A 26,506-nucleotide genomic window follows, 5' to 3' on the forward strand; every position below is an offset into this window, starting at 1 on the left:
AAATAGAATAAAGTTCTCATGAAAGAAAAAGGTCTATCGCGAATCACACGGGAGCCTCCCGAATCTCTCCAGGCTCCTGGCCCTGCCTGGGTGAGCCTGGAGGCAGAGCTGGGTCCACCTGAGCTGCCGAAGTTCACGGCGGTCCAGGTGGGCCCGTGACACCAGGCAGACGATGAGGGTGCCCGGGACCCAGCTGATGGGTCAGGGAGACACAAGGCCTGGGGAGGCGGGGAGTGCCCAACGGGGTCCCAGTCAGGGCCCTGAGTCAGAACTGGACCTGACTGGTCAGCCGTGGGGCTTGCCTGGAGCAAGTGCAGAGTGGCCGCGGGCTGAGGGGCAGCACCTGGCAGTCCCAGGGCCCTGTGGGCAGGACCCAGCGGCGGATGCTGTATCTCAGCACTGTCCCAGTGACTCTGGGTTTACAGTTTCTGAAGAGAGATGGAGCCAGCTTGCCCAGCGACTCTAATAACAACATAGCTGGTTATTTCGCCAGCAAAAGTGAGTTTCTTCAGCGACTGCGGCCCGGGATATACGAGCAGTGGTGGCCCACACGCAAAGCCAGAGGTCACGGAAGGGGACTTGCTACTCGAGGGAGAAGGGGGAGCTGGGAGGGGCTGTGATAACCAGAGTCCATTGGAGGAGCCGGGGTCCAAAGTAGGGAGGCTTCCGGGGGCTGGGCCTGTGCGGTCTCTGATTGGCTGGGCTGTGGGAAGCAGAGGGAGGCTTCCTTCCTCCTGCCGGATGGGAAGGGGCAAGGCCTTCCTGTTGGGGGTGGAGGGGGTGTGTTCCCACTTGGGGTGACCAACACCGCCCTGAGGGTGGAGAGCTGAGCCTGGAGGCCCGTCCCAACTCCAGCTCGAGCTGTTCCCTTCACTCTACCCAGGCAGGGAGCAAGCCTACAGAGGACGCCAGCACCCTCGTTTCCAAGGTGAGCTCCGACTGCGGAGCGTGAAGACAGGTCACACACATGAGCTCCAGTCTCTGGAGAGTGAAGACATTTCACACACGTGAGCTCTGGTCTGCGATGAGTGAACACAATTCACACACGTGAGCTCCAGTCTGTGATAAAAACAGTTCACATGCGTGAGCTCTGGTCTGTGGCAAATGACACTCCTCAGGTGCCTCGAAAACATGCTTAGTTCTGGAAGAGGCCTGTGGTGTAAGAAGACGCTGTGCCTTGAGAATGACTGAAGTATAGGAAATGCTGCTGTTTCACACGTGAATTAGGAGACTAAGGCCAGGGCACGGAGAAGGCAATGGCACCCCACTCCAGTACTCTTGCCTGGAAAATCCCATGGACGGACGAGCCTGGTAGGCTGCAGTCCATGGGGTCGCTAGGAGTCGGACACGACTGAGCGACTTCACTTTCACTTTTCATGCATTGGAGAAGGAAATGGCAACCCACTCCAGTGTTCTTGCCTGGAGAATCCCAGGGACGGGGGAGCCTGGTGGGCTGCCGTCTATGAGGTCACACAGAGTCAGACACGACTGAAGCAACTTAGCAGCAAGGCCAGGTCAGGACCCGGCCACGGTCGCCCAGGAAATCAGACTGAGATGGGGGAGTGCGCAGACCCCAGTGGCGGCTGGGGGAGGGGCCGCCAGCCCCCCGCAGTCTGTCCGTAAGCTTGTCAGCCCTGCTGGACAGTTTCCAGCCCAGTCCCAGAGGGGTCCTGCCCTGACTAGACCTTGGTGATCTGAGTAGGAAAGGCCACGAAGAGACCCCAGCCCCCACCTTCCCTGGGAGCTGAGGACCGCAGCCCCTGGGGGACAGCATGAGTCACTGGTTCCCAGGTGGGCACCCTGGGTGGGCCCCAGCGCTCAGATAGCGGAGGCGGGCCCTGTGGTGTGCAGGGCCTGGAAGACCCTCCTCTCACCCACCGGGCTTGCTTGGCTGCAGCCAGCGCTGCCTTGCCCTCCGCAGGCAGCCTCCCCTGTCTCACAGGGAGGTGCCCGTGCCATGCGGGTAGGTCAGGCCAGGCCTGCCACCCGCTCCTCGCACCCAGCTCGTCCTGCCCCACCCGGTGCAGACCACTTTCTCCACTCAGGATGAAACAGCGGAAAAGAAAGGCAGCAACCCCTGCCCTCGGTGGAGAGGAGACATGAGGGTCAGAGACGGGGCAGGCTGGCCCGTGACAAGCGCCTGCAGGAGGTGCGGACAGCATGGGGAGGGTTTCCTGCGTGGACACACTGACCCCCCAGAGGCTCATCTGGTCTTTGCGCCTGTGAACAACTTCCTTCTAAACCCTTCATGTTCGCAATCACGGTGATAGTGTTTCCGAGCCCTCGGGCCACCCCGACTCCGCCTGATACTCCCAAAGCCTGAGATGGACCCTGGGGGCGTCCTTGCCACCTGCTCTGCCCACCCTTCCTGGAGGTTCCAGCAAAAGCCTGAGGCGTGGGGTTCAGGGACAGCCCAGCCCCCCGGACGGCAGGGGAGCCCAGGGATGCAGCTGATGGGAAGAGACACCAGGACCAGGAAGCGTGTGTGATGCTCGGCCTTTATTTGCAAGACTGGGGCTGCGTGAGCACAGGGCGTGCCGTGGGGGCCACCCCGTCCCTGGCCTGCCCCTTGGCCCTTGTAGCCTCAGCCCAGGGTCCAGACACCGGCAGGCAGCCAGCCTGCCTGACGCAGCTCCCTGGAGGCAGCCGGCCTTGCCTGCCCCGGCCTCAGTCTGTGGTTCGCTGCAGGAGGTAGCCAGTGGGGGTCTGTGCCCTGGGGGCTTCGAGGAGCACAGAGGCCGCGGTGGGACCCGAGCGCAGTGGGGTACGGTTTTTTGCACAGCGTCGCCGCCTCCTGACACCGGCGAGGGTCGAGCCTGGGTGTGCCCATGTTTCAGATGACGGTCATCTGACCCTGATGGCCAGGGAGGTGGCCAAACAGGCGCGAGGGGCTCTGAGGGCAGGACCTCGGGTCCTCCTCAAGCCGACCCCCACTGTGCTGTCACCCTGTAGGGCCCAGGTTTCACCAGGCCAAGTGCAAAGAGGGCGGGGGCAGTGGTACCCATGGAAGGCATGCCTGGGCACTCGTGGTTTCCATGGTGGGGGGGGGTGCCTGGGGGTGCAGAACGTCAGACAGTGGTGAACCCCAAGACTGGGAAGGTGGATGAGCTATCCTCGAGAGTCTGGGGCGAGGATGCGCAGGCTGGGACGCAGCTGCACTCGTCCACGTGGGTGTAGGTGTGCTGGAAGGCCGTCCCATCGGGGCACTGCATGGTCACCACCTCCTGGTGGGTCCTGGTCTCCTGGCAGCAGGAACAGCTGCACTGCCTGGCCTGTGCCTCCATGGAGTACCTGCAGACGCACAACCTCAGGACCCCCCCTCTTGCCCGGATCACCCGGCTTCCTCCATGGAGTACCTGCAGACGCACAACCTCAGGACCTCCCCTCTTGCCCGGATCACCCGGCTCCTAGTCTCTTGGGGGTCCGGAGACAGTGGCTGGCTCCCTGAGTGCACAGCGCTGCTGGTACTGGCCTGGACAGCGCTCTGGGTCGCTGAGAACCCCAGCTTTCCCCAGCCAGGCCCTGCTCTTTCCCAAACCAGCTCCTCAAACTTGCCGACCGTGGCAGACCTCTCCTCTGGGAACCTGCCCTGGGCCGGCCAGCCAGGTCCAGACCCTTCCTCCTGCCTCTTCTGCCAGGGCTCACAGCTGGCCGTGGCCTGGGTTTCTGGGGGGTGGACTCTGCCACCAGCTCTGCCCTGACAGTCCGGCTCAGGGAAGGTGCTTATTCTGCCTGGCCCCAACGCGGGCAGACCTTCCACTGGTAGCCCTGGTGCTCTGACCCCCGTGGCCCCTCCCAGCTGCCCCAGGCCTGCCCCCAGGGGGTTGGGGAGGCTCAGGGTTTCTGCAGCCCTGCTGGGGGGCCCTTCCCTCTTCCCTGTAGCAAGCTGGGCCCTCCGGCCTCAGCCCCAGCGCAGGGGGTCCCTCTAAAGACAGGGTCACGTGGGGCACCGGTTGGTGACCACGCATGTGTCTGGGGCGGGGGTGGAGGGCACGGGCGGCTCACCGGGACACTTTTGGGCAAGAGCCCTCGCAGAAAGAGACCTTGACGGCGGCCTGGGTGACGCAGCCCCGGTGTCGCAGGACCGTCATGTTGGTGTGGACCTGGCAGGCGTCTGCGCAGAGGAAAGGCAGTGGGGGCAGGTCTCCAAGGACCCACGTAACCTCCCGCTCAGGGTGGGGGTTCTGGCTGGGGAGGGCAACTTCGGGAGGAGTCAGTGGGCGGAGCTGACAGCGCTGAGAGGCAGGAAGGGGAGCCTTGACTTACCCGTTTGCACACAATAGTAGCAGCAGCCGATTTTCTTGAGGATGCCCTGCAGGGGGAGGGGCAGAGGCGGGGCTTGAGTGGGCGGGGCTTCGTGGTGGGTGGGCGGGGCCTACTGGGGATGGACTCTGGGAATGAGTGGGTGTGGGCTGTGGTGTGGGCGGGGCTCCTTTGTGGGTAGGCGGGGCCTCTGGTGATGGAATGGGTAGGTGTGATGTGGGCGGGGCTTCTGTGCCAGACACACACCTTGCAGGTGGACACGTCAGGGCAGACCACAGGCATTGGGGTCAGCATAGGGGGTCCGTCCCTGGCCTGGCAGTGGTACTCCGTGCAGTTGTCCACGAGGCTGTTGACCCAGGTCTCGTTGAGCTGGAATGAAAGGGGGAAAATGGTTGGGGGCCGGGCTGGGGATTACCTGGTGGATGAAGAGGAGCTGGTCAGGAGGGTCTCTGCAGGGCAAGGGTCGAGACTGAGTGTCCCCTTACCTGGACCAGCTGACCGTCCGGTGCGAGGCAGGCGGTCTGCACGCACTCCCCACAGCACTGCCCGGCCACCGTGGAGTACTCAAAGCCCTGGGGCAGAGGGGTGGTCACGTCCCACACCTAGCCCTCCTGCTCTCCCACCCACCCTGGGGCCCAGGGCTAGCCTCCTTGGAACCCCCTTTCCTCTGTGAGGCATGCCCCTGCCCAGCCCCCGGGTCCTCTCTTAGCTTCAGCCCTGCTCCCAGCACCTTCTCCACTTCGGCCCTCCAGAACCCTATCCCAGCAGCCTACAGGTCCGCCTCCAGCCCACAGCCCCATACCCCACCCTCCTGCTTCACTCCCTCCTTTTGGGACGGAAAAACCTCCATGAAGGCTGAGCTGGAGGCCCTCCCGGGGGCCCAGGGTCCGGTGATGGGCCTCCCCAGGGGCCTAGCCTGGCCTCACCTGGAGGCAGGTGGTATTACAGGCCTCCTCCTCACACCGCACAGTCGGGTCCTCACTGTCCATGGACAAACAGGTGCACGTGTGGCACGGAGTAACCCCTGGGATGGTCGCACCAACCTGCAGTGGACAGGGTGAGGGGAGGTGACCCTGAGGGGGCACCAGGGCCAGGCCCCCTCCCTGTGCCCGTGAGACCCACAGAGCGGTCTCCTTCCTTTTCACACAGGATCAGAGACATGACCCTGGATGAGTGCAGACTGGGGCAGCCGGGACCCCAGGCCGGTGGGAGGGGCAGTCCTGCCCTGAAACTCTTGCTGGGAGAGCCTGAAGCTAAGCTCCCCGTGGCTCTCAACAGCAGCTGCCTCTGAAGGGCCTGGAGCCTCGACCCATCCGCTGTCATGGCAAGAGGGGCACAGGGGTCCTCAGAGGACGTGCCGAGTCTGGAGCCCACCCCCTGCCCTTTCCCGACTGCCTGGACACGGAGCCCTTACCCCATAGAACGTGCCATTGAAGGTGCACAGCAGAGGCTCTGGAAGGAAAGGGGTTGCTGAGCACCTGCCAGGAGGCACCCAGCCCCAGCCCCACCGTCCCCCGAGCCCGGAGACTCACCGCAGCTGAAGGTGGGGCAACAGTCATCCTCCACCTGGGTGCGGACCAGCTTCTCTCCCAGCCGACATGCAGGGGGGCTCTGGGGGCACGTGCTTGCATTGCAGACTGCGGGAGAGTCAGGGAGCTGCCTGGGTGCCCCTGCCCCCCTCCTCCCGCTACTGTGGTTCCCAGGGTAACACTGCCCCACGCTGGACCAGAGAAGTCCTTTCCACAGGAGTCAGTGGCTCTCTGTGGCCCTTCTGGGCCACGCTGTGTCACCTCCCTGGTCTTCCCCAAGACCCTGCCTGGCACCAGGGACGCCAGAGGCCACCAGCTTCATTTTAGGTGGAGAAGCGAAGAACTGAGAGGCCCCACCTCGGGTCCAGCCTCAGCCCGGCCACGGGACCCCGAGGCGCTCCTGCCCTGCCGGCCAGGTGGCCGGAGCCAGACACTGTGCCACCCACTGCCCACTGGGGTGCAGGCCTCACCACACAGATTCTCCATGCAGCATGGGTTGTCCGCCAGAGGCCTGCTCACGGCCACAAAGCCGGCCCGGCCACATTGCTGTGGCTGGTCTGGGGCCAGGCACTCCACGGGCGTGCACTGCACTGACACAGTGCCCTTGTCACACACGCAGTCCTGGCAGTTGCTGACCCACCGCTCTCCAGGCTGCAACAGACCAGGTCAGGGTCCCCCAGGGCTCCTGGGTGGTGCCCTGGCCTCTGGGGTCGCGTCCAGCAGCAGGTCGGGCCCCGGCCTCCCTGTCCCGGGAGCAGCCTTGAGGCTGACATGGCTCACACCTGGGTGTGCCATACCCACACCCGCCCCACCGCCCGACCCCGGGCAGAGCCGGGGCCCTGGGAGGGGGACCCCTGCCCTCCTTCCGCTCAAGCGAGGAGTCAGGTTGCTGAAGGTGGAGCACTCACGAATTTGGGAAGCCCATCCGGTCCCACACAGGCTGCGAGGCAAGAATGGGGAGAAGGGGGTTAGTGGGAGCACTGGGGTCGGGGCCCAGCCGGCCTGGCCACCCCTCCCCCAATGGAGGCCTCTTCTCCCTGCTTGGGGCAGAAGCCCCTGGAGAGCTTGAGGGGGATCACTTAGGAGGGGACTCAGAAAGGCTCCAGGCCATGCTGCGCTGCTGGCAGGACTGGGCAGGACTGGCCCCAGCCGGGGTTTGCCCGCCCCGGGGCCCCTTCCGCTCTCTGGGGCTGGGTGGGCCTGGCGCAGGGTGCTTACGGCACTCGGGCACACAGATGTCCCTGTGAGAATTGAAGAGGATGTGGCCGTCGGGACAGAAGCAGCCCTCTGCCAGCCCAACGCTCAGCGGGCTCTGGCTCCTGCAAGGCGACAAAGGCAGACTGAGGGGGAGGGCAGTGGGCAGGGTGCAGGCCCAGGGGCAACCTCGGGTCCGGGGTCGGAGGTCGGGTGGGGGAAGGGCACCCCCGAGATTTGGGGTCGGGGTCCTGGAGCCTCGTGGGTCTCCTCCTGGCTCCCCACCAGGTCCTCCAGGCCAGCCTGGGAGGCCCGCTGTCCCCACCATGCTCTCCCTGTCAGCTGGGCTCACCTGGAGTCGCAGGACTCCGGCTGCACAGGGCCACAAGACTTGTACACCTTGGCGGACGGGCAGGTGAGGTCTGGGGGCACACAGACAGGTGTCAGGCAGGCCGAGGAGGCCAGGGCCCCCAGCGGCCACGCCCGACTCACCGCACAGCCCGTGAGTGGCATTGCGCCAGTCAGGGCAGACGCCCCGGGAGCGGCAGAGTTCTGCGTAGGCCTCCAGGCTCTGGCAGAGCACCTTGCGGCCACGGCCGGGCCAGCAGCTGTCACTGACACAGGCGTTGAAGTACGGGCCAGGTGGGATGAGGCTGTGGCACCCGGCGAAGACCCTGCAGGCAGGGCCCATCAGAGGCTGCAGCGGAGGCCCCTCAGGGTGATGGCGCCCCACCACCACCACCCAACCCAGGTGGAGAACTCACGAGCTCAGCATCAGCTCGCAGAGGGGCTCTGGGGGGCACGACGGGTGGATGGCGGGCGTGCTGGTTTCCGGCAAGAGGGGGCTGGTGGTTGGGGGCAGGCCGGTGGGCACCCCGCAGCCCTCCACGCTGCTGTTGGAGACCAGCCAGGACCGGGCCATGTCCCGGCAGGTGCGGGCCGTGGTGCCGTCTGGCCGGCGACATTCATCCCGGCGGTTGTTGGTGCAGGTGCCTGGGGAGGGCGGGGTTCAGGGGGACACACTGGACCGTCGTCGCCGTCCCCCTTCGTCTCCCAACCTCCCCAGCAACTGCTCAGCTATCAAAGAGGGCCTCCCGCCTGGGGCAGGTGCAGGGGCCGACTGTGCGTCTGGGGTCCCCGGGGGGGGTGCGCCCGTTGCGGTGGTGCCGGCCCCTCGCCACCCCTGCAGGCGTCCTGCAGCCCCGCTCACCGCACTGGCCCTCGGTGTTGTGACTGAAACGGCTGTAGGAGAGCCGGGCCTGGAAGACCCGCCCGTTGAAGGTGATGCCGACACCGACGGCGGGAATATCGACGCGCATCCCGGTGGCCCCGGTCAGGGTCACGATCACGCCGTTCTTGCTGAAGCTCTGCCTCATCCGAGTTTGGTCCAGCAGGATCTGGGGGTGTGACCGGGGGACCATGACACCTGGGCTGTGCTCCCAGGTGCTGGGCCCCCTCCTGGGCACCCGTGCCCCAAAGAGCAGACACCCACCTCAGGCTGGGGTCACGGTCAGTGTGTTGGGTCCCAGGGGCTCTTGGCCTCGGGCACCCCCGTGCTCCTTCCCTGCCCTCTCTGGAGTCACCACACTCGGGACCCCAGGTCCTGGTGTGCCCTCTGTCTTCCCCAAGGCCCCTGAGGCTCTCTGGCAGGGGGACAACGTGATCTCTGTGCACCAGGGTCCCCCTAAACCAGGCCGGGACCGGCCACCGCTGCTCTGCCGCCCGCACTCACCAGGCTTTCCTCCTGCCCAGCAGCGCTGCTGGTGGTGGAGAGGACGATGTCCACGGACTGGTAGTGGATGCTTAGGGCACGGGGGCAGTGGGCGGTGGCCTCACAGAAGCGGTTGTGCAGCAGGATGCGGAGGTTGCCATGGCGTGGCTGGATCTCGCGCATGAGGACATAGGTGCAGTTGTCCCAGAAGGAGTAGGAGGTGCCATCAAAGGTTTCGTAGTGGGTGTCCCCCCAGCCGCTGCAGACACCTGCAGGCATGGACAGGTCTTACCCAGTGCCACCCGGAGCTACTACTTTGGGGGTCGCTCAGCCCCGGGGGCCTCCGTCCCTCCTTCGGGACACAAGTGGACCCAGTTGGATGGGGGAGCCCCCCAGATGTGCCCACCCAGAGCCTGTGGATGTGACCTCCTTTGGGGGAAGGAGGGTCTCTGCAGCTGTAAGTGAAGGTTCATGGGGGGAGGTCATCCTGGATGACCAGGGGAGCCCTCCATCCAATGACAAGGGCCTTCTAAGAGGGAAGAAGCTGCGTGATGACTGGGTAGAGGTGGGGCCACAGCCCAGGCGCACCCGGGGCCCCAAGTCTGGAGGGCCAGGCAGGACCCCCGTCTTTCAAAGCTTTGGGGATAGCTCGGTCCCTCTGACTCCTTGATCTCTGTCTTCTGGCCTCCAGGACCATGCTGTTTTAAGATGCCTGGCTGGGGGTCATTTGTTTCGGCCGCCCCAGGAGCCCGAGGCCTGTAAGACCACCCACTTCCTCCCGCATGCCGTTCTGCCATGAAAGCTGCTCAGGACCCTCAGGAGGCGACCCCCTCAGAGCTCCTCAGCTTCACCCCTACTCTCCCTGCTCTCAGAAACCCCCAGGTTCCCTTCAGACCGTCAAGCCTGATGGGGATGGGCCCAGCGACCCCAGGCCCAGGGCATGGGGGGCGTGTGCACGTCTCAAACCCCACCAGCCCTCCCCCGACCCGGAACCAAGGGCGGCGCTCACACTCGCACTCATAGTGGTAGTCACAGCGATGGCTCTGGTTCTGCACCTTCACGGGCAGATGCCCATTCACGCACGTGATGCTGCTCATCGGCCGGGGCCCCAGCAGGGTGACACGGTTGTCACCTTCACAGCGGGCCACCGTGCAGTCCTCCAGGAACCAGGACTCGTTCACCTGTGAGACAGCACAGCACCCACAGGGTGGGATGGCAGGACCCCTTCCCACCGCCCCCACCTCAGCCACAGGAACCACCCCCTGCCTGGGGCAGGGCGGCCGCTGCCTCCTGGCTGGGCTTGGACCCTGCGTGCTTTCCTCCAGCCAGAGCAACCCGTGGAGTGGCCACTGAGGGCTGGGGGTGTGCCATCAACCTTGATGGATGCCCCGGGCCCCATGCACACAGAAGGGCCTGGAAGGTCATGGTGGAGGTGGAAGGCACACCTTTCGAGGAGGGATTGTACGATCACAGTCGCTAAGTGGAGTGGCTGGGGGCACAGAGGCTGAGGTCCCTGGGGGTGAGGAGGTGGTGCAGGCGCCCTGGAAGCGGTCAAGGTCACAGCGCTGGTTGCAGATGGCTAAGAAGGGGCAGCCCGCCCCATCTGTCTTGTTGTAGACAATGTCCCCTACAAGGTCAGAGACAACAGGTCAGCCAGGGCAGGGCCAAGGGCATGAGGACACAACCAAGGCAGCCAAATGCCAGGGAGGATTCTGCAGGAGGGGTGATACTTCACGTGCCTGGTAGGAAGAACTTCCCAAAGGCGTGGCAAAGGCAGGGTGTGGTGGGGCCAGGCGAGGTTGTGGGAACAATGGAGGGCATCAGGCTGCCGGAGGTCTCTGAGGACCAGGAGGGAGTAGTGGGTGGAGACCCAGGAGTAGTCGATATGGGAGAGGTCAACAGGTGACCTGTGGGTGAGTAACTGGACAAGTCTGGCTTGGTGGTCATGGGTGAGGACCTCGGGAAGGCAGAGGGACTAGAGATGGACACCCTCTCGGTGGTCGCCATGGAGGAGGGTCCAGTCACACTCGTGGGGGTGGAGGTCCTCTCGGTGGTCGCCATGGAGGAGGGTCCAGTCACACTTGTGGGGGTGGAGACCCCCTCTGTGGTCGCTGTGGAGGAAGGTCCTGTCACACTGGTGGGGGTGAAGGTCCTCTCAGTGGTCGCTGTGGAAGAGGGTCCAGTCACACTCGTGGGGGTGGAGAACCCCTCTGTGGTCACTGTGGAGGAAGGTCCTGTCACACTGGTGGGGGTGGAGACCTTCTCCATGGTCGCTGTGGAGGAGGGTCCAGTCACACTCGTGGGGGTGGAGACCCCCTCTGTAGTCACTGTGGAGGAGAGTCCTGTCACACTGGTGGGGGTGGAGACCTTCTCCATGGTCGCTGTGGAGGATGGTCCAGTCACACTCGTGGGGGTGGAGACCCCCTCTGTGGTCACTGTGGAGGAAGGTCCTGTCACACTGCTGGGGGTGAAGGTCCTCTCAGTGGTCGCTGTGGAAGAGGGTCCAGTCACACTCGTGGGGGTGGAGACACCCTCTGTGGTCACTGTGGAGGAAGGTCCTGTCACACTGGTGGGGGTGGAGGTCCTCTCAGTGGTCCCTGTGGAAGAGGGTCCAGTCACACTCGTGGGGGTGGAGACCCCCTCTGTGGTCACTGTGAAGGAAGGTCCTGTCACACTGGTGGGGGTGGAGGTCCTCTCAGTGGTCGCTGTGGAAGAGGGTCCAGTCACACTGGTGGGGGTGGAGACCTTCTCCGTGGTCGCTGTGGAGGAGGGACCTGTCACACTGGTGGGGGTGGAGGTCCTCTCCATGGTCACCGTGGAAGATGGTCCTGTGACACTGGTGTGGGTGGAGGTTCTCTCCGTGGTCACGGTAGAGGAGGATCCTGGCACACTGGTGGGGGTGGAGACCCTCTCAGTGGTCGCTGTGGAGGAGGGTCCAGTCACACTCGTGGGGGTGGAGGTCCTCTCGGTGGTCGCTGTGGAGGAAGGTCCTGTCACACTGGTGGGGGTGGATGTCCTCTCCGTGGTCACTGTGGAGGAGGGTCCAGTCACACTCGTGGGGGTGGAGGTCCTCTCAGTGGTCGCTGTGGAAGAGGGTCCAGTCACACTCGTGGGGGTGGAGACACCCTCTGTGGTCACTGTGGAGGAAGGTCCTGTCACACTGGTGGGGGTGGAGGTCCTCTCAGTGGTCGCTGTGGAAGAGGGTCCAGTCACACTCGTGGGGGTGGAGACACCCTCTGTGGTCACTGTGGAGGAAGGTCCTGTCACACTGGTGGGGGTGGAGACCTTCTCCATGGTCACCGTGGAAGAGGGTCCTGTGACACTGGTGTGGGTGGAGGTTCTCTCCGTGGTTGCGGTAAAGGAGGATCCTGGCACACTGGTGGGAGTGGAGACCCTCTCAGTGGTCGCTGTGGAAGAGGGTCCAGTCACACTCGTGGGGGTGGAGACCCCCTCTGTGGTCACTGTGGAGGAAGGTCCTGTCACACTCGTGGGGGTGGAGACCCTCTCAGTGGTCGCTGTGGAAGAGGGTCCAGTCACACTCGTGGGGGTGGAGACCCCCTCTGTGGTCACTGTGGAGGAAGGTCCTGTCACACTCGTGGGGGTGGAGGTCCTCTCAGTGGTCGCTGTGGAAGAGGGTCCAGTCACACTCGTGGGGGTGGAGACCCCCTCTGTGGTCACTGTGGAGGAAGGTCCTGTCACACTCGTGGGGGTGGAGGTCCTCTCAGTGGTCGCTGTGGAAGAGGGTCCAGTCACACTCGTGGGGGTGGAGACCCCCTCTGTGGTCACTGTGGAGGAAGGTCCTGTCACACTGGTGGGGGTGGAGGTCCTCTCAGTGGTCGCTGTGGAAGAGGGTCCAGTCACACTCGTGGGGGTGGAGACCCCCTCTGTGGTCACTGTGGAGGAAGGTCCTGTCACACTGGTGGGGGTGGAGACCTTCTCCGTCGTCGCTGTGGAGGAGGGACCTGTCACACTGGTGGGGGTGGAGGTCCTCTCCATGGTCACCGTGGAAGATGGTCCTGTGACACTGGTGTGGGTGGAGGTTCTCTCCGTGGTCACGGTAGAGGAGGATCCTGGCACACTGGTGGGGGTGGAGACCCTCTCAGTGGTCGCTGTGGAGGAGGGTCCAGTCACACTTGTGGGGGTGGAGGTCCTCTCGGTGGTCGCTGTGGAGGAAGGTCCTGTCACACTGGTGGGGGTGGATGTCCTCTCCGTGGTCACTGTGGAGGAGGGTCCTGTCACACTCGTGGGGGTAGAGACCCTCTCCGTGGTTGCTGTGGAGGACGGACCTGTCACACTGGTGGGGGTGGAGGTCCTCTCAGTGGTCGCTGTGGAAGAGGGTCCAGTCACACTCGTGGGGGTGGAGACCCCCTCTGTGGTCACTGTGGAGGAAGGTCCTGTCACACTCGTGGGGGTGGAGGTCCTCTCAGTGGTCGCTGTGGAAGAGGGTCCAGTCACACTCATGGGGGTGGAGACCCTCTCAGTGGTCGCTGTGGAGGAAGGTCCTGTCACACTGGTGGGGGTGGAGGTCCTCTCAGTGGTCGCTGTGGAAGAGGGTCCAGTCACACTCGTGGGGGTGGAGACCCCCTCTGTGGTCACTGTGGAGGAAGGTCCTGTCACACTCGTGGGGGTGGAGGTCCTCTCAGTGGTCACCATGGAGGAGGGTCCTGTCACACTGGTGGAGGTGGAGACTGCTGCTGAGGTCACTCTGGAGGAGGATCCTGGCACGCTTGTTGGGGTGTAGACCCTCTCGGTGGTCGCTATGGAGGAGGGACCCGTCACACTGGTGGGGGTGGAGACCCTCTCAGTGATCACTGGGGAGGAGGGTCCTGGCACACTCGTGGGGGTGGACACCCTCTCGGTGGTCACCGTGGCGGAGGGTCCTGGCACACTTGTTGGGGTGGAGACCCTCTCGGTGGTCACCGTGGAGGAGGGTCCCATCACACTTGTGGGGGTGGAGACCCTCTCAGTGGTCGCTGTGGAGGAAGATCCTGTCACACTGGTGGGGGTGGAGGTCCTCTCAGTGGTCGCTGTGGAAGAGGGTCCAGTCACACTCGTGGGGGTGGAGACCCCCTCTGTGGTCACTGTGGAGGAAGGTCCTGTCACACTGGTGGGGGTGGAGACCTTCTCCGTGGTCGCTGTGGAGGAGGGACCTGTCACACTGGTGGGGGTGGAGGTCCTCTCCATGGTCACCGTGGAAGATGGTCCTGTGACACTGGTGTGGGTGGAGGTTCTCTCCGTGGTCACGGTAGAGGAGGATCCTGGCACACTGGTGGGGGTGGAGACCCTCTCAGTGGTCGCTGTGGAGGAGGGTCCAGTCACACTCGTGGGGGTGGAGGTCCTCTCGGTGGTCGCTGTGGAGGAAGGTCCTGTCACACTGGTGGGGGTGGATGTCCTCTCCGTGGTCACTGTGGAGGAGGGTCCTGTCACACTCGTGGGGGTAGAGACCCTCTCCGTGGTTGCTGTGGAGGACGGACCTGTCACACTGGTGGGGGTGGAGGTCCTCTCAGTGGTCGCTGTGGAAGAGGGTCCAGTCACACTCGTGGGGGTGGAGACCCCCTCTGTGGTCACTGTGGAGGAAGGTCCTGTCACACTGGTGGGGGTGGAGGTCCTCTCAGTGGTCGCTGTGGAAGAGGGTCCAGTCACACTGGTGGGGGTGGAGACCTTCTCAGTGGTCGCTGTGGAGGAAGGTCCTGTCACACTGGTGGGGGTGGAGGTCCTCTCAGTGGTCGCTGTGGAAGAGGGTCCAGTCACACTCGTGGGGCTGGAGACCTTCTCAGTGGTCGCTGTGGAGGAAGGTCCTGTCACACTGGTGGGGGTGGAGGTCCTCTCAGTGGTCACTGTGGAAGAGGGTCCAGTCACACTCGTGGGGGTGGAGACCCCCTCTATGGTCACTGTGGAGGAAGGTCCTGTCACACTGGTGGGGGTGGAGGTCCTCTCAGTGGTCACCATGGAGGAGGGTCCTGTCACACTGGTGGAGGTGGAGACTGCTGCTGAGGTCACTCTGGAGGAGGATCCTGGCACGCTTGTTGGGGTGTAGACCCTCTCGGTGGTCGCTATGGAGGAGGGACCCGTCACACTGGTGGCGGTGGAGACCCTCTCAGTGATCACTGTGGAGGACGGACCTGTCACACTGGTGGGGGTGGAGGTCCTCTCAGTGGTCGCTGTGTAAGAGGGTCCTGTCACACTCGTGGGGGTGGAGACCCCCTCTGTGGTCACTGTGGAGGAAGGTCCTGTCACACTCGTGGGGGTAGAGGTCCTCTCAGTGGTCGCTGTGGAAGAGGGTCCAGTCACACTCGTGGGGGTGGAGACCCTCTCAGTGGTCGCTGTGGAGGAAGGTCCTGTCACACTGGTGGGGGTGGAGGTCCTCTCAGTGGTCGCTGTGGAAGAGGGTCCAGTCACACTCGTGGGGGTGGAGACCCCCTCTGTGGTCACTGTGGAGGAAGGTCCTGTCACACTCGTGGGGGTGGAGGTCCTCTCAGTGGTCGCTGTGGAAGAGGGTCTAGTCACACTCGTGGGGGTGGAGACCCCCTCTGTAGTCACTGTGGAGGAGAGTCCTGTCACACTGGTGGGGGTGGAGACCTTCTCCGTGGTCGCTGTGGAGGAGGGACCTGTCACACTGGTGGGGGTGGAGGTCCTCTCCATGGTCACCGTGGAAGATGGTCCTGTGACACTGGTGTGGGTGGAGGTTCTCTCCGTGGTCACGGTAGAGGAGGATCCTGGCACACTGGTGGGGGTGGAGACCCTCTCAGTGGTCGCTGTGGAGGAGGGTCCAGTCACACTCGTGGGGGTGGAGGTCCTCTCGGTGGTCGCTGTGGAGGAAGGTCCTGTCACACTGGTGGGGGTGGATGTCCTCTCCGTGGTCACTGTGGAGGAGGGTCCTGTCACACTCGTGGGGGTAGAGACCCTCTCCGTGGTTGCTGTGGAGGACGGACCTGTCACACTGGTGGGGGTGGAGGTCCTCTCAGTGGTCGCTGTGGAAGAGGGTCCAGTCACACTCGTGGGGGTGGAGACCCCCTCTGTGGTCACTGTGGAGGAAGGTCCTGTCACACTGGTGGGGGTGGAGGTCCTCTCAGTGGTCGCTGTGGAAGAGGGTCCAGTCACACTCGTGGGGGTGGAGACCTTCTCAGTGGTCGCTGTGGAGGAAGGTCCTGTCACACTGGTGGGGGTGGAGGTCCTCTCAGTGGTCGCTGTGGAAGAGGGTCCAGTCACACTCGTGGGGCTGGAGACCTTCTCAGTGGTCGCTGTGGAGGAAGGTCCTGTCACACTGGTGGGGGTGGAGGTCCTCTCAGTGGTCTCTGTGGAAGAGGGTCCAGTTACACTCGTGGGGGTGGAGACCCCTTCTATGGTCACTGTGGAGGAAGGTCCTGTCACACTCGTGGGGGTGGAGGTCCTCTCAGTGGTCACCATGGAGGAAGGTCCTGTCACACTGGTGGAGGTGGAGACTGCTGCTGAGGTCACTCTGGAGGAGGATCCTGGCACGCTTGTTGGGGTGTAGACCCTCTCGGTGGTCGCTATGGAGGAGGGACCCGTCACACTGGTGGCGGTGGATACCCTCTCAGTGATCACTGTGGAGGAGGGTCCTGGCACACTCGTGGGGGTGGACACCCTCTCGGTGGTCACCGTGGAGGAGGGTCCTGGCACACTTGTTGGCGTGGACACCCTCTCGGTGGTCACCGTGGAGGTGGGTCCTGGCACACTCGTGGGGGTGGAGACCCTCTCTGTGATTGCTGTGGAGGAGGGTCCTGTCACACTGGTGGAAGTGGAGGTCCTCTTGGTGGTCACCATGGAGGAGGGCCCAGTCACACTGGTGGGGGTGGAGGTCCTCTCAGTGGTCGCTGTGGAAGAGGGTCCTGTCACACTCGTGGGGGTGGAGACCCCCTCTGTGGTCACTGTGGAGGAAGGTCCTGTCACACTCGTGGGGGTGGAGGTCCTCTCAGTGGTCGCTGTGGAAGAGGGTCCAGTCACACTCGTGGGGGTGGAGACCCTCTCAGTGGTCGCTGTGGAGGAAGGTCCTGTCACACTGGTGGGGGTGGAGGTCCTCTCAGTGGTCGCTGTGGAAGAGGGTCCAGTCACACTCGTGGGGGTGGAGACCCCCTCTGTGGTCACTGTGGAGGAAGGTCCTGTCACACTCGTGGGGGTGGAGGTCCTCTCAGTGGTCGCTGTGGAAGAGGGTCTAATCACACTCGTGGGGGTGGAGACCCCCTCTGTAGTCACTGTGGAGGAGAGTCCTGTCACACTGGTGGGGGTGGAGACCTTCTCCGTGGTCGCTGTGGAGGAGGGACCTGTCACACTGGTGGGGGTGGAGGTCCTCTCCATGGTCACCGTGGAAGATGGTCCTGTGACACTGGTGTGGGTGGAGGTTCTCTCCGTGGTCACGGTAGAGGAGGATCCTGGCACACTGGTGGGGGTGGAGACCCTCTCAGTGGTCGCTGTGGAGGAGGGTCCAGTCACACTCGTGGGGGTGGAGGTCCTCTCGGTGGTCGCTGTGGAGGAAGGTCCTGTCACACTGGTGGGGGTGGATGTCCTCTCCGTGGTCACTGTGGAGGAGGGTCCTGTCACACTCGTGGGGGTAGAGACCCTCTCCGTGGTTGCTGTGGAGGACGGACCTGTCACACTGGTGGGGGTGGAGGTCCTCTCAGTGGTCGCTGTGGAAGAGGGTCCAGTCACACTCGTGGGGGTGGAGACCCCCTCTGTGGTCACTGTGGAGGAAGGTCCTGTCACACTCGTGGGGGTGGAGGTCCTCTCAGTGGTCGCTGTGGAAGAGGGTCCAGTCACACTCGTGGGGGTGGAGACCTTCTCAGTGGTCGCTGTGGAGGAAGGTCCTGTCACACTGGTGGGGGTGGAGGTCCTCTCAGTGGTCGCTGTGGAAGAGGGTCCAGTCACACTCGTGGGGCTGGAGACCTTCTCAGTGGTCGCTGTGGAGGAAGGTCCTGTCACACTGGTGGGGGTGGAGGTCCTCTCAGTGGTCACCATGGAGGAGGGTCCTGTCACACTGGTGGAGGTGGAGACTGCTGCTGAGGTCACTCTGGAGGAGGATCCTGGCACGCTTGTTGGGGTGTAGACCCTCTCGGTGGTCGCTATGGAGGAGGGACCCGTCACACTGGTGGCGGTGGAGACCCTCTCAGTGATCACTGTGGAGGAGGGTCCTGGCACACTCGTGGGGGTGGACACCCTCTCGGTGGTCACCGTGGAGGAGGGTCCTGGCACACTTGTTGGGGTGGACACCCTCTCGGTGGTCACCGTGGAGGTGGGTCCTGGCACACTCGTGGGGGTGGAGACCCTCTCTGTGGTTGCTGTGGAGGAGGGTCCTGTCACACTGGTGGAAGTGGAGGTCCTCTTGGTGGTCACCATGGAGGAGGGCCCAGTCACACTGGTGCGGGTGGAGACCCTCTTCGTGGTCGCCTTGGAGGAGGGTCCCGTCACACTTGTGGTTGTGGAGACCACCCCTGAGGTCACCATGGAGGAGGGTCCTGGCAAACTCATCGGGGTGGAAACCCTCTCAGTGGTCACCGTGGAGGAAGGTCCTGTCACACTCGTGGGGATGGAGACCCTCCCTGTGGTCACTGTGGAGGACAGTCCTGTCTCACTGGTGGGGGTGGAGGTGGTGATGGCCGTGCTGGGGCAGTAGCTCTTGTCACAGCAGAGCAAGCGGATCTGGTAGTTCAAGCACATCTGGCCACTCTGGTCCTGGTTCCGGCACACCAGGCCCACCTCTAGCTGGCACAGTACTACCTGGCCCAGGTCCGGCAGGGGGATGTCCGGCAGCTCCTCAGCCCGACACTCCAGCTTCAGAGGCTGCTCACAGATAGCCCCACCGGCTGCCTGGATGTTAGCATAGGTCTCATAGTCCCCCCCATAAGCCCCTGGCATTGGGTAGCTCTTGTCCATCCAGTCTGTCCAGGCACACCGACGTTCACAGGTGGTGGACTCAGTCCCTGGGGACGTGGGGACCAAGGTGGTCCCAGAGGTGTGGGTCTTTGGGGAGGACAAAGTGGCCATAGAGGTGGTGGTGGTGGTGGGGCCCAGGGTAGTGCCCAGTGAGGAGGTGCTGGGCTCAGGCCCCGGAGGGGATAGGGAGGTGCTGGTGCCCACCCCTGTGTGGGAGGTAACCTGGCCTGTGCTGAGTGTGGTGACTGGGGGTCTGGTCGTGGTCTCAGAGGGCCTGGTGGGGAGCTCTGTGATTTGTGTCATGCCCTTGGAGGTTGTGGGTGGCAGGAATTGGGTGTGGGTGGTGGCCCTGGTAGTGGGCATCACTGGGCTGGGGGGCAGGTTGGTCACAGAGGTGGACTCAAGAATGTGGGAAGTCACCACAGTGACTGTGGAGGGGGGACCAGTCAAAGTTGGCTTCGGGGTCATGGGCAGGACCTTGGAGGAAGAGAATGGGGGCCAGGTCGTGGTGGAGGTTGGGGGCCATGGCCCTGTTGCTGTGGAGCTGCCAGGGGGCAGGGAAGTGGACCGGAGGCCTGGGGTGGCTGTGGTGGGGCAGTGTCGGACATCATCACAGCAGTAAACACGGATGTTGTAGTTGAAGCACATGGTGAAAGGCCCTCTCTGGTCCTCGTTCCTGCACACCAACCCTGTTTCCAGGCTGCAGTTGAGCACCTGCCCGATCTGGTCGATGCTGACTTCAGGGTAGTTCTCTGCCCGGCATTCAATCTTCTCTGGGTCCTGGCACATTTTGCCACCTGCAGCTCGGATATTGTCGTAGGTCTCTATGTCTCCACCCATAACCCCTGAGGTGGGGAAGTCCACATCAAACCACTCTGTCCACTTGCACTTGGGTTGACAGCTGGTCGTGCCCTGGCTGGTGGTGGCCCCAGTGGTGGCCGTAGTGGGGCCTGGGGTGCTGGTCTCGGGGTGCTGGGTGGATCGGGTGTATGTTGTGCTCAGTGCTATTTCTGTTGGCAGCCGAGCTGTGGACGTTTGAGTCGTTGCCGACACCGAGGTGGGCCCCTGGGAGGTTTTCTGAGTCAGGAGGACCGACGTGGCTGTCCCCGGGGAGGTGGACCCTGTGGATCCTGGCAGAGATGTGGGGTGTGTGCCTGTGTGGCCTGAACTTGAGGCCGTCACTCGGGTCGTGAGTCGCGTGGAAAGGGCAGGCACTGGTGTGGCACTGCTGGCAGGGGACCCGGTAACCACTGTGCTCCCCGTCTGTGTTCTGGTCTGTGTGGGTGTTGGCACAGCAGTGGAGGTGGTGCTGGAGGCAGCAGAGGCAGTGGGGACTGTGCCAGTGGAGATGGCGGCAGTGGGCACTGTAGCAGTGACAACCGCAGCAGTGGGAGCTGTGGCATTGGAGGTGGCAGCTATAGAGATGGTGGCAGTAGAGGTGGTGGCCGAGGGCACTGTTGCTGTGGTGACCATGGGCACTGACGCTGTGGTGGCCGTGGGCACTGTAGCCGTGGTTGCTGTGGGCACTGTAGCTGTGGTGGTGGTGGCCGTGGTGGCCGTGGGCACTGTAGCTGTGGTGGCTGTGGGCACTGTAGCTGTGCTGGTGGCAGCTGTGCGCACTGTGGCAGTGGTGGTGGTAGCCGTGGGCACTGCGGCAGTGGTGGCCGTGGGCACTATAGCTGTGGTGGTGGTGGCCATGGGCACTTCAGCAGTGGTAGCAGTGCCAGCAGTGGCTGTGTAAGTGGTGGCCATGGGAACTGTAGTAGTGGATGTGGAGGAGGTGGCCGTGGGCACTGTAGCCGTGGTTGCTGTGGGCACTGTAGCTGTGGTGGTGGTGGCTGTGGTGGCCGTGGGCACTGTAGCTGTGGTGGCAGTGGCCGTGGGCACTGTAGCCATGGTTGCTGTGGGCACTGTAGCTGTGGTGGTGGTGGCCGTGGGCACTGTGGCAGTGGTGGCTGTGGGCACTGTAGCTGTGGTGGCAGTGGTTGCTGTGGGCACTGTAGCTGTGGTGGTGGTGGCTGTGGTGGCCGTGGGCACTGTGGCAGTGGTGGCCGTGGGCACTGTAGCTGTGGTGGTGGTGGCCGTGGGCACTGTGGCAGTGGTGGCTGTGGGCACTGTAGCTGTGGTGGCCATGGGCACTGTAGTTGTAGTGGCCGTGGGCACTGTAGCTATGGTGGCAGTGGTTGCTGTGGGCACTGTAGCTGAGGTGGTGGTGGCTGGGGTGGCCGTGGGCACTGTAGCTGTGGCAGCAGTGGCTGTGGAGGCGGTGGCCGTGGCCGTGGGGGATGTGGTGGCCGTGGGCAGCGTGCAGTGGTTGTACTCACAGCACAGCACACGCATCCTGTAGTTGTAGCACATCTTGAACAGGCCCAGTTGCTCGTCGTTCCTGCAGACCAGGCCCAAGCGGATGTCACAGTGCACTCGCTGGCCCACCTGCTCCGGTGTCAGGCCAGGGTAGTTCTCAGCCTCACACTCTATCTCTTGAGGCTGCTTGCACACGGCCCCACCCGCACCCCTGATCTTCTCATAGGTCTCGAAGTCTCCACCACCCTCCTCATACTTGGGGTAGTCCACGTCAAACCACTCTGTCCACTTGCACTTGGGTTGACAGCTGGTCGTGCCCTGGCTGGTGGTGGCCCCAGTGGTGGCCGTAGTGGGGGCTGGGGTGCTGGTCTCGGGGTGCTGGGTGGATGGGGTGCGTGTTGTACTCAGTGCTGTTTCTGTTGGCGGCCTAGCTGTGGAGGTTTGAGTCGTTGCCGACACCGAGGTGGGCCCCTGGGAGGTTTTCTGAGTCGGGAGGACCGACATGGCTGTCCCCGGGGAGGTGGACCCTGTGGATCCTGGCGGAGATGTGGGGTGTGTGCCTGTGTGGCCTGAACTTGAGGCCGTCACTCGGGTCGTGAGTCGCGTGGAAAGGGCAGGCACTGGTGTGGCACTGCTGGCAGGGGACCCGGTAACCACTGTGCTCCCCGTCTGTGTTCTGGTCTGTGTGGGTGTTGGCACAGCAGTGGAGGTGGTGCTGGAGGCAGCAGAGGCAGTGGGGACTGTGCCAGTGGAGATGGCCGCAGTGGGCACTGTAGCAGTGACAACCGTGGCAGTGGGGGCTGTGGCATTGGAGGTGGCAGCTGTAGAGATGGTGGCAGTAGAGGTGGTGGCCGAGGGCACTGTTGCTGTGGTGGCCATGGGCACTGACGCTGTGGTGGCTGTGGGCACTGTAGCAGTGGTGGCTGTGGGCACTGTAGCTGTGCTGGTGGTGGCTGTGGTGGCTGTGGGCACTGTAGCTATGGTGGTGGTGGCTGTGGGCACTGTGGCAGTGGTGGCCGTGGGCACTATAGCTGTGGTGGTGGTGGCCATGGGCACTTCAGCAGTGGTAGCAGTGGCAGCAGTGGCTGTGGAGGAGGTGGCCGTGGGCACTGTAGCCGTGGTTGCTGTGGGCACTGTAGCCGTGGTTGCTGTGGGCACTGTAGCTGTGGTGGTGGTGGCTGTGGGCACTGTAGCAGTGGTGGCTGTGGGCACTGTAGCAGTGGTGGCTGTGGGCACTGTAGCTGTGCTGGTGGTGGCTGTGGTGGCTGTGGGCACTGTAGCTGTGGTGGCTGTGGGCACTGTAGCTGTGCTGGTGGCAGCTGTGCGCACTGTGGCAGTGGTGGTGGTAGCCGTGGGCACTGCGGCAGTGGTGGCCGTGGGCACTATAGCTGTGGTGGTGGTGGCCATGGGCACTTCAGCAGTGGTAGCAGTGCCAGCAGTGGCTGTGTAAGTGGTGGCCATGGGAACTGTAGTAGTGGATGTGGAGGAGGTGGCCGTGGGCACTGTGGCAGTGGTGGCCGTGGGCACTGTAGCTGTGGTGGTGGTGGCTGTGGGCACTGTAGCAGTGGTGGCTGTGGGCACTGTAGCTGTGGTGGTGGTGACTGTGGTGGCCGTGGGCACTGTGGCAGTGGTGGCTGTGGGCATTGTAGCTGTGGTGGCCATGGGCACTGTAGCTATGGTGGCAGTGGTTGCTGTGGGCACTGTAGCTGAGGTGGTGGTGGCTGGGGTGGCCGTGGGCACTGTGGCAGTGGTGGCCGTGGGCACTGTAGCTGTGGTGGTGGTGGCCGTGGTGGCCGTGGGCACTGTAGCTGTGGCAGCAGTGGCTGTGGAGGCGGTGGCCGTGGCCGTGGGGGATGTGGTGGCCGTGGGCAGCGTGCAGTGGTTGTACTCACAGCACAGCACACGCATCCTGTAGTTGTAGCACATCTTGAACAGGCCCAGTTGCTCGTCGTTCCTGCAGACCAGGCCCAAGCGGATGTCACAGTGCACTCGCTGGCCCACCTGCTCCGGTGTCAGTCCAGGGTAGTTCTCAGCCTCACACTCTATCTCTTGAGGCTGCTTGCACACGGCCCCACCCGCACCCCTGATCTTCTCATAGGTCTCGAAGTCTCCTCCGCCCTCCTCGTACTTGGGGAAGTCCACGTCAAACCACTCTGTCCACTTGCACCTGGGTTGACAGCTGGTCGTGCCCTGGCTGGTGGTGGCCCCAGTGGTGGCCGTAGCGGGGGCTGGGGTGCTGGTCTCGGGGTGCTGGGTGGATGGGGTGCGTGTTGTGCTCACTGCTGTTTCTGTCGGCGGCCGAGCTGTGGACGTTTGAGTCGTTGCCGACACCGAGGTGGGCCCCTGGGAGGTTTTCCGAGTCGGGAGGACCGACGTGGCTGTCCCCGGGGAGGTGGACCCTGTGGATCCTGGCGGAGATGTGGGGTGTGTGCCTGTGTGGCCTGGACTCAAGGCCGTCACTCGGGTCGTGACTCGCGTGGAAAGGGCAGGCACTGGTGTGGCACTGCTGGCAGGGGACCCGGTAACCACTGTGCTCCCTGTCTGTGTTCTGGTCTGTGTGGGTGTTGGCACAGCAGTGGAGGTGGTGCTGGAGGCAGCAGAGGCAGTGGGGACTGTGCCAGTGGAGATGGCGGCAGTGGGCACTGTAGCAGTGACAACCGTGGCAGTGGGAGCTGTGGCATTGGAGGTGGCAGCTGTAGAGATGGTGGCAATGGCGGTGGTGGCCATGGGCACTGTGGCAGTGGCTGTAGAGATGGTGGCCATGGGCACTGTAGCTGTGGTGGCAGTGGCCATGGTCACTGTGGCAGTGGTGGGCGTGCGTACTGTGGCTGTGGTGGTGGTGGTAGCCATGGACACTGTAGCTGTGGTGGCCGTGGGTACTGTTGCAGTGGTGGCCGTGGGCACGGTGGCAGTTGTAGCAGTAACAGCAGTGGCTGTGGAGGTGGTTGCTGTGGGCACTGTAGATGTGGGGGCAGTGACAGTGGTGGCAGTGGCTATGGAGGCGGTGGTTGTGGGCACTGTGGCAGTGGTGGCACTGGGCACTGTAGCACTCGTGGCCGTGGCGGTGGGCACTGTGGCAGTAGTAGCTGTGGGCACTGTGGCAGTGGTGGTGGTTGCCGTGGGCACTGTAGCAGTGGGGGCGGTGGTAGTGGTGCCAGGGGCTGTGGAGGGGGTGGCAATGGACACTGTCACAGTGGTGGCATTCTCAGTGGGCACTGTGGCAGTGGTGGTGGTGGCTATCGGCACTGTAGTAGTGGCTGTGGAGGTGGTGGCCGTGGGCACTGTGGCCGTGGTTGCTGTGGGCACTGTAGCTGTGGTGGTGGTGGCCGTGGTGGCCGTGGGCACTGTAGCTGTGCCAGCAGTGGCTGTGGAGGCGGTGGCCGTGGCCGTGGGGGATGTGGTGGCCGTGGGCAGCGTGCAGTGGTTGTACTCACAGCACAGCACACGCATCCTGTAGTTGTAGCACATCTTGAACAGGCCCAGTTGCTCGTCGTTCCTGCAGACCAGGCCCAAGCGGATGTCACAGTGCACTCGCTGGCCCACCTGCTCCGGTGTCAGGCCAGGGTAGTTCTCAGCCTCACACTCTATCTCCTGGGGCTGCTTGCACACGGCCCCACCCGCACCCCTGATCTTCTCATAGGTCTCAAAGTCTCCACCACCCTCCTCATACTTGGGGTAGTCCACGTCAAACCACTCTGTCCACTTGCACCTGGGTTGACAGCTGGTCGTGCCCTGGCTGGTGGTGGCCCCAGTGGTGGCCGTAGTGGGGGCTGGGGTGCTGGTCTCGGGGTGCTGGGTGGATGGGGTGCGTGTTGTACTCAGTGCTGTTTCTGTTGGCGGCCGAGCTGTGGAGGTTTGAGTCGTTGCCGACACCGAGGTGGGCCCCTGGGAGGTTTTCCGAGTCGGGAGGACCGACGTGGCTGTCCCCGGGGAGGTGGACCCTGTGGATCCTGGCGGAGATGTGGGGTGTGTGCCTGTCTGGCCTGGACTCAAGGCTGTCACTCGGGTCGTGAGTCGCGTGGAAAGGGCAGGCACTGGTGTGGCACTGCTGGCAGGGGACCCGGTAACCACTGTGCTCCCCGTCTGTGTTCTGGTCTGTGTGGGTGTTGGCACAGCAGTGGAGGTGGTGCTGGAGGCAGCAGAGGCAGTGGGGACTGTGCCAGTGGAGATGGCCGCAGTGGGCACTGTAGCAGTGACAACCGCGGCAGTGGGAGCTGTGGCATTGGAGGTGGCAGCTGTAGAGATGGTGGCAGTAGAGGTGGTGGCCGAGGGCACTGTCACTGTGGTGGCCGTGGGCACTGTAACAGTGGTGGTGGCCGTGGGCACTGTAGGAGTGCGGGCAGTGGCAGTGGTGGCAGTGGCTATGGAGGAGGTGGTCATGGGCACTGTGGCAGTGGTAGCAGTGGCAGCAGTGGCTGTGGAGGCAGTGGCCGTGGGCACTGCAGCTGTGGTGGCTGTGGGCACTGTGGCAGTGGCTGTGGAAGTGGTGGCTGCGGGCACTGTAATAGTGGCTGTGGAGGTGGTGGCCGTGGGCACTGTAGCAGTGGTGGTCGTGGGCACTGCAGCAGTGGTAGCAGTGCCAGCAGTGGCTGTGGAGGCGGTGGCCGTGGCCGTGGGGGACGTGGTGGCCGTGGGCAGCGTGCAGTGGTTGTACTCACAGCACAGCACACGCATCCTGTAGTTGTAGCACATCTTGAACAGGCCCAGTTGCTCGTCGTTCCTGCAGACCAGGCCGAAGCGGACGTCGCAGTGCACCTGCTGGCCCACCTGCCCCGGTGTCAGGCCAGGGTAGTTCTCAGCCTCACACTCTATCTCCTGGGGCTGCTTGCACACGGCCCCACCCACACCCCTGATCTTCTCATAGGTCTCGAAGTCCCCGCCGCCCTCCTCGTACTTGGGGTAGTCCACGTCGAACCACTCTGTCCAGTGACAGTGAGGCTCACAGGTGGTGGTGGCCGGGAACACAGAGCTGCTGCCCTCTGGGGTCGTGTTTGTGGTCAGCTTGGTGGATGGGGACTGCGAGGTGGTCACTGCCGTGGTTGGGTGGGTGGTTCCTGTGGTGGGCGTGGTCTGGGAGGATGGAGGCTGGCTGGTGCCACAGGGCACATAGTCGCAGCAGAGGACCCTCAGCTTGTAGTTGAGACAGAGTGGGGGGCTCTGCTCACTGTTGAAGCAAGTCAAGCCCTTGTCCCGGCTGCACTCCACCTTCTGGCCCAGCGTCTCCAGGGGTATGCCTGGGAGTAGCTGCGCCTGGCACTCAATGTCCACGGGGGCCAGGCAGACCTGGTAGCCCCTCTGCCTCAGGTTCTCGAATGTTTCAAAATCTCCCCCGCTCATGCCTGGCTCTGGATGGCCTCCGTCATACCAGTCGGACCAGTGGCAGACCTTCCGCACACACACAGTGGACGGGGTGGGGACCAAGCCTGTGGGCAGAGGGCAGGGGTCCCCATCAGCCTCCTCTGCATCCTTGCCAGCCACACCCAGAGGAGGGGTGACTCATGTCCCCTGGCCCCAGGGTGGCCCCGGACCATCCTTTGCACCCAGGACACCTGTGCCAGGGGCTTCCTGGGCCCTCCCTCAGAACCCAGACCGCTGGCAGGGCCCAGGGCCCCAGCGG

At 63.8% G+C, this 26,506-nt stretch overlaps 2 protein-coding genes across 2 annotated transcripts in view; both read right to left on the minus strand.

The window, feature by feature from the left end:
* Nucleotides 1-2,482: 2,482 nt before the first annotated feature.
* Nucleotides 2,483-10,346, minus strand: LOC139180689 (mucin-5B-like; the record flags this gene model as incomplete). The annotated part of the gene is made up of 18 exons (XM_070782814.1): nucleotides 2,483-3,291; nucleotides 4,006-4,114; nucleotides 4,267-4,312; nucleotides 4,510-4,632; nucleotides 4,749-4,835; nucleotides 5,190-5,306; nucleotides 5,678-5,715; nucleotides 5,796-5,900; nucleotides 6,263-6,443; nucleotides 6,701-6,732; nucleotides 7,011-7,111; nucleotides 7,339-7,408; nucleotides 7,479-7,660; nucleotides 7,751-7,979; nucleotides 8,197-8,383; nucleotides 8,719-8,966; nucleotides 9,707-9,878; nucleotides 10,143-10,346. Coding segments are annotated over 18 exons (2,454 nt in total), but the record flags the coding sequence as incomplete, so codon positions are not given.
* Nucleotides 10,333-26,506, minus strand: part of LOC139180732 (mucin-5B-like) — a 32,334-nt gene continuing 16,160 nt past the window's right edge. Inside the window, exon 31 of the mRNA XM_070783133.1 lies at nucleotides 10,333-26,312. Within this exon, the coding sequence (XP_070639234.1) occupies nucleotides 10,429-26,312 (15,884 nt within the window). The 3' untranslated portion in view covers nucleotides 10,333-10,428. The remainder of the gene's footprint in view (nucleotides 26,313-26,506) is intronic.

The sequence above is a fragment of the Bos indicus genome, chromosome 29 (assembly GCF_029378745.1).
Source record: "Bos indicus isolate NIAB-ARS_2022 breed Sahiwal x Tharparkar chromosome 29, NIAB-ARS_B.indTharparkar_mat_pri_1.0, whole genome shotgun sequence".
Lineage (NCBI taxonomy): Eukaryota > Metazoa > Chordata > Mammalia > Artiodactyla > Bovidae > Bos > Bos indicus.